This window comes from Polistes fuscatus, unplaced genomic scaffold (genome assembly GCF_010416935.1).
Source record: "Polistes fuscatus isolate 324 unplaced genomic scaffold, CU_Pfus_HIC Scaffold8, whole genome shotgun sequence".
Taxonomy (NCBI): Eukaryota; Metazoa; Arthropoda; class Insecta; order Hymenoptera; family Vespidae; genus Polistes; species Polistes fuscatus.
Genome location: NW_025113162.1, coordinates 8,717,166 through 8,723,206, shown reverse-complemented (window position 1 = coordinate 8,723,206; position 6,041 = coordinate 8,717,166). Strand labels below are relative to the sequence as shown.

At 30.1% G+C, this 6,041-nt stretch overlaps 1 protein-coding gene across 1 annotated transcript; it reads right to left on the bottom strand.

Annotated features, from left to right (window-relative positions):
• Nucleotides 1–3,951: 3,951 nt before the first annotated feature.
• LOC122524661 (ribonuclease P protein subunit p30) lies at nt 3,952–5,728 on the bottom strand. Its single transcript, XM_043647031.1, has 7 exons — nt 5,379–5,728; nt 5,074–5,279; nt 4,926–4,994; nt 4,660–4,860; nt 4,513–4,580; nt 4,328–4,407; nt 3,952–4,227 (listed from the first exon to the last, which is right to left on the bottom strand). The coding sequence occupies exons 1-7, from the start codon at nt 5,479–5,481 to the stop codon at nt 4,130–4,132; spliced, it is 825 nt and encodes a 274-aa protein (XP_043502966.1). The 5' UTR covers nt 5,482–5,728; the 3' UTR covers nt 3,952–4,129.
• Between the last annotated feature and the right edge of the window lie 313 nt (nt 5,729–6,041).

Genomic DNA, 6,041 nt, shown 5'->3' with positions numbered 1-6,041 from the left:
TTTTACTTACAACAATGATATTTATAATTTTGTTTTTATTTCTGTTTCAGATCATCATGGGAATATATCAGTGTTGGAAGTGTTTGTGAATTGTGTTTGTGAAGTGTTGCAAGTGTTCGTGCATTGCTATCGTGCGCGAAGCAATATACGGGAGTGTTGTATCGTTAAATATAATTAAAATCACGGATTAGAAGCACGTTCGTTCGTTTTCATTTCAATTCCGTCGCGTTCGCGAACTATTTTTGAAATTTATATATTAAATTAACTGCGACCAATGCAGTAATTGCATTAGAGTTTGTTCGAGTAAAGTTGTATTTTTATCTTTAAACAGTCGCACAGACTGTTCGCGTATTAGAATCAGTGCATCAATGAAGATTTTTTTACTTGCATTGACTGTGTGCAAAGCAGTCTTTGAATTAGTTGTGTAGAATCAGTGATCGGGCGTAAAACAAATTAAAATCAAACGCGAATTAGAATCAGTGTTGTTCGCCGTATAATAAAATTTCGGTTTCGCGATAAGAAACTCATCTATAGTTTCTTATTTTCGTTTATACCGCGTTTTTAGATTCACGCGAGGTGCATCGCCATGGTGCAATTGAATTTCATCTTATTGAAATGCATTGTAAGTATCTATTTTTATTTACATTTTATTCGATTTTATTTTATATGATTTTAGATTATATTGCAGATAACTTATCGTTTTGTTCTATTTTATTTTACAGATATGACGACGGACTTTCTACCTTATCAAAGATGTGGAATGAATTCTTCGATGGATCTTCGATGGATCTTCGATGGATCTTCGATGGATCTTCGATGGATCTTCGATACTCGCATTCTACAATACTTGCTGCGAAGTAGGAGTGTTTTGGAGCCATCGTAGAACTTCTTATGCCGTGAGTTAAAATTTAAAGTCCCTCCGGTGCTCAATCATGTCGAGGATGAAAGGTCCTAATCGGCACGAGTTACTGGTTGTAATTATTTCAATAAATTAGTGACGAGCACATGAGTAATTCCTTTCTAGGATTACTCATGAAAATTGTATATTATATTGTATATTGTATTGTATTTTATATTAGTTCAGGATAGGTTTTCTTGTCTCACCGGTTAAATTCATTTAATTAATAATGCAAATAATTAATGCACTTTTTTTTTATTACGTGTTTTGTTCGTGGTTAGTAGTGGTGAAACCGAGCATTAATTTACTCGTTTTCGTCCAGAAAAGCATGTAATAAATGTTTTACATGCATTGCTTCGTACTTAGTTTATCTAATCGCGATTAATTTTGATATATCGATACTTCGATATTACAAATAAATGAGCAAGAAAACAAACTCATTCGCGACGGATAGATTCTAGCAGTTAAGTGGTGGCTCAAAGCCCAGTTCTTTTATTAGAACAGCCAACTTAATGAAAGGAGTCGTCCGAGGTTTTTAAATATATTAAAATATATTACAAGATATTAAAAGATATTCAAAGTCATTATTTATCAAATAAATAGTAGAGTCCTTAGTCGCTTAGATGATTTTTTATAAAAATGTATTTATGTATTATGTATTTATGTGTTTTTAATCATATTTTTTAGATCAGGATTTTCAGCTTCTAATATACTAATCTCCCGTTTCTCCCCCCTATACTTTCTGCGTTCTCATCTATGCGTGTGCCCAGGTGCTACTCGTATGGGTGAGAAACGGTTAGTATAGGTTTAGTTTTAAGTTTTTCCCCTATTGGCGGCTGTCATTGTGCTAGTGGTTGCACGATGTACTTTACACCTGTGTGTGCGTATCAGGTAGTGTGTACTGTACATCGTTTCGCGATAGTTTTTAATTAATGCATTATTTATCACTTAGAATACTACTTAGTATAGCACACCTAGAGTTAGGTGTGATATGAAAAATACACATGGTTGTATTTCTCTATTTATATTAAATTTTCCTCATTTTTTTTTTGTAATATATAAAATCGTTTTGAATAGTAGAGTTACCGCATTTATTTGTGGAAACTTTGATATACTTGTATATTACTAGTATGCATAAATACTAGTATGTACCAGTATTTTTGTTTTAGTTTTTATGCAATAATCATTAGCCTTGGCAGTCGATTACAGCAATTGGTACGTACTCCCATAAGTTTAGAAAACGTGGTTGAACTAGGGTGTCGGAGGTGCCCCGGGGCATGCTCTCTAGTTTAGGCTTTTGCACCCTGGTGGTATGTGAGAGAATCGTGGAGTGAGTGGGTGGGTATGTATGTATGTTTGCTCATTTTAGATATTGCCAATAGATTGGCAGGTAGCATACTTAGGTGTGAATGTTTATTTAATTTGTAAGCAGGTAGAGACCGGAGAAGTCGCCCGATTGTAATTTCCACTCAGGAGTGGACAATTTCTTCTCCGGATATTATACAAAGTTTCAGCAACCCTTAGATTCATTTATCATTTAAATATTTCTTTTATTTTTTCCATAAATTGCTGATACTCTGTAACGCGAGATATAAATCAGTATCGAACGATTCAAAAGTCTTTGCGTTTTCTTAAAAATTAATTTTTTTTCGAAAGTGTGAAGATAGCTGAATACGTTGGATGCTTACTTAATATTAAGTATATTAACGCTTTGCTTTTTAATAATTCCTATTGAATTCTTCTCATTTGTTATATATGTATAGTAAATAGACAAATATTATATATGTAGAGTAAAAATAAAAGATAAAAGTAGTCGAATATAAGAAAATAAGACCATAAGATGTATGACAAAGTTTCTACTTCTGTTTGATATTATTTAATTTTTTAAATGCAAAGTGTTAATAATAGGTTCATCGATTAGATCAAATATCTGTTGAGGCATTCGAGTAAATGTAATTGTACGATTTGTGAATTTCTTTCGGCTGCGATTGTTTACGAAATGTATCGTAAAATACGTTTAAAAAAAGCCTCACAGCAGCGTTTAGGGCATGAAGAAAGAAGAGGCTAAATGCCGAAGAGGCTAATGCCGAAGAGGCCCCCACTTAATTGTGGCTGAAGAGGGCAACTACATAGACTATTGAGTTATTTTCAAAGGTTCAACATCAAGTTAGAACTTTTCGAGAATAGCTCTCTAGTCATATTTTATATTTTATTATATTACATTCTTGCTCGTCATTAATTTGTAGTTGTAATTGGAGATGATGGACCATTCCATCTCCTTGGGACACCAAATTTGTGTCTCTATCGTCCAAAAGATGCATATGTGTTTAGTTAGAGTCAGAAATATTACAATTTTTGTATTATAAAATTTTAAAGCTTAAATAACGTTCGGTAAATATTATAGTAATTTCTCTTTTCTTGTTTCCTCTTTAAAATTTTTTATTGAGATCGTATTTTATTAAATTTGCAATTTTTCTTTTCTATAAGTTTTTCGTAATAATTATTAGATATTATTTTTTTTAGTAACTTGATATTTGTACTTTTCCCTTTTTTTTTGTATATACTTTATGTAAATGTAAAATCACGCGTTTAAATTTAATTTCATTGCAACGGTAAATAGAGATTTGATTAAAATAAATAGAGAATTCCATTGAAAAAAGTGCATCTGCGAATAGGACGATTTATATGTCAGGCTATTGTATCACTTGATTATATGATTAATATAGTTTTCTTTTTGTTACAGGTGATCATCGTTGGATTTAACATTAGACCTTTTTGATTTTCTTCTATTTGATCGCCTTGAATGGTGACATTTTAAAATATACGTTTAAATGCATTTCTGAAGGCACACACATGTTTATACATTAAAAATTAAATATAATTGTTTCAATTTCTTTTACAATATAACTATACTATATATATTATCGTATACTATCAGAAAATACTGTGTTCTTTGATAGTTTGAACCGTCATCGCGTTAAGTACCTACTGTCGCCCACTGGTGGTCCTAGTAAAGATTAAGATGAATCTGGGTAGATAAAAAAGGGCACTCGTGAGTATCTATGTATTTCTGTATTTTTTTTTTGATCATCTTATTGACATTTTGTAACTTCCAATGAAACAATAAGTCCTGTTATAATATTTTATTACAAAATTAATAATAAATAATTCTTTATACACATTAGATTGAGAAAATATATTGGAAATTAAATTCGCTAATATTTACAGTACTCATAACTTTGATTTTTTTGCATTTGATTCGGTACTATCACTTTCTTTTAGTTCTTCTTCTATTTTTATTGCGAAAACTTTACCGAAACGTCGTCTTTCTGAAAAGTTTTTATCCATAAAATCATTTAAATATAACTATATATAATGTTATAAATAATTTCTTTGAATGAGTTTTATCATATATAAAAGTTTACTTACCTGCTCTTAAAAGTAGATTTTTGTTTTGGTACAGAATAGCTGCTTTAGACATATTTTCGTTTAATCCCAATAAAGCTGCCCTGTTTTGATCGTACAATAATTTTGTAAAGATAAGGAATAATATTGAACATAAAGAATATTAATTCAAATGTTTGATTTGTTAATTAGATTATTTTTAAGGATACAAGTTGATAACGTCGTAAGGATTTCTGATATCCGTAACTTTATTAGCCCCACTCGATATTATCACATTCTAAAAAATAATGAAACAATTCTTCGTTATTTGTACACAAAGAAAAAATGATAAATACATACGTTAATATGCAATTTACTTTGCTTTTTCCGTAAACATAAAATAAATGAGCCTGATGTATAGCAAGTTGTCGTGATTCTCGATTAATCACATCTGTATACTGTATTTCAAAATGTATATCTCTGTCTATAGCTTGCATGTAAAGTTTTTTAGACATTTTGAATTGAGTGCTGGATCCATTTAAAGTAATGATATCTGTGTTTAATTGGGAACACGCGAACTACAAATTTCATAAATGAATTAAAATATAAAACAATAGATACAACTGACAATGAATACTATTACCTGAAGTGCTTCGCTTGTTTTTGGTATGACTGAATATACGTGGAACTTTTTCAAAACATTCCATTGATTCTGAAAAAGAAATATTTTGTTTCTTATGAAAAATATGTTTTTATTGTTTCATTAAATTTGAATATAGTATAATACTTACCAACAGACGAGTTTTTTCTTCATCACTAAACGCAAATGTAATTCTATTAAAAATGTTAAGTTTGCCTTCAAATTCTTTGACTAAATCATCGACGTCAATTGGATTAAGAAACGTTCGTGAATCGTCGTCGCATTTTTTCCTTTTCTTTTTAGATTCCAAAGTACTTTCATCTATGATTTGATTAATTGCAACTGACCTATATCCCACTAATAAATATTATATTATTATGATGTTTAAAAAGATATAAACACTTTCATATATAAATTACAACTAGGTTAACTTCACCAATAAATTAAGAAACTTACGTTTATATGATTTTAATAAAATTTCACGTAAATCGGAAGTATTACCATCATTCGATGCATTTATACACAAATCAAAATATCCCTCATTGTATTTCATAGACATATTTGCAATATTTAACAAGTATTCACGAAAAGATAAACTGTAAGATAACCTCAAAGTGCTACGATCCTATACCTTTTCTAGTTGGTATAGGAATGCAAATGTACAATTTCATTTATATAAACATTATATTCTAAATTAAACAAATAAATTAAATTTTATGTTTGTTGTAGATGCTTTGAAAAATATATAAAATCTTGTTTATTTATTTTTCTCACGTGTACAAGGTGTATAAGTCGAGAGGAATGGAAATCGACCTATCGAAATATACTTTCGAGAGTCGGACCAATCGAAGCCCTTTTATATATATCATCATATGTTCACAACATGTTGCGTACAATGGAGGAAAAAAGATTTATCTATTTATAATTTCTATTTTATAATTGGTTCGCAAAAATCAATGTATATGTACAACATATCAGAGAATCAAGTAAATCCTTTCTTATTCGACCAATGAACACCGATCCTATGCATTTACAGTTGCAACCTGTAGTTTGATTGGTTTAGAAAGCAAAGTGTGTTTTTGACCAATCAGAAGCGTCAATGCTACGCATTATTAAAAT

Excerpts from the sequence above, each read along its gene's own strand:
- LOC122524661 (XM_043647031.1), bottom strand. The coding sequence starts at position 5,481 with ATGTCTATGAAATACAATGAGGGATATTTTGATTTGTGTATAAATGCA. Across the intron at positions 4,861-4,925 it reads AAACAAGCGAAGCACTTCAG|TTCGCGTGTTCCCAATTAAA; the intron begins GTAATAGTATTC and ends TGAAATTTGTAG. Across the intron at positions 4,228-4,327 it reads AAATCTACTTTTAAGAGCAG|AAAGACGACGTTTCGGTAAA; the intron begins GTAAGTAAACTT and ends AAAACTTTTCAG.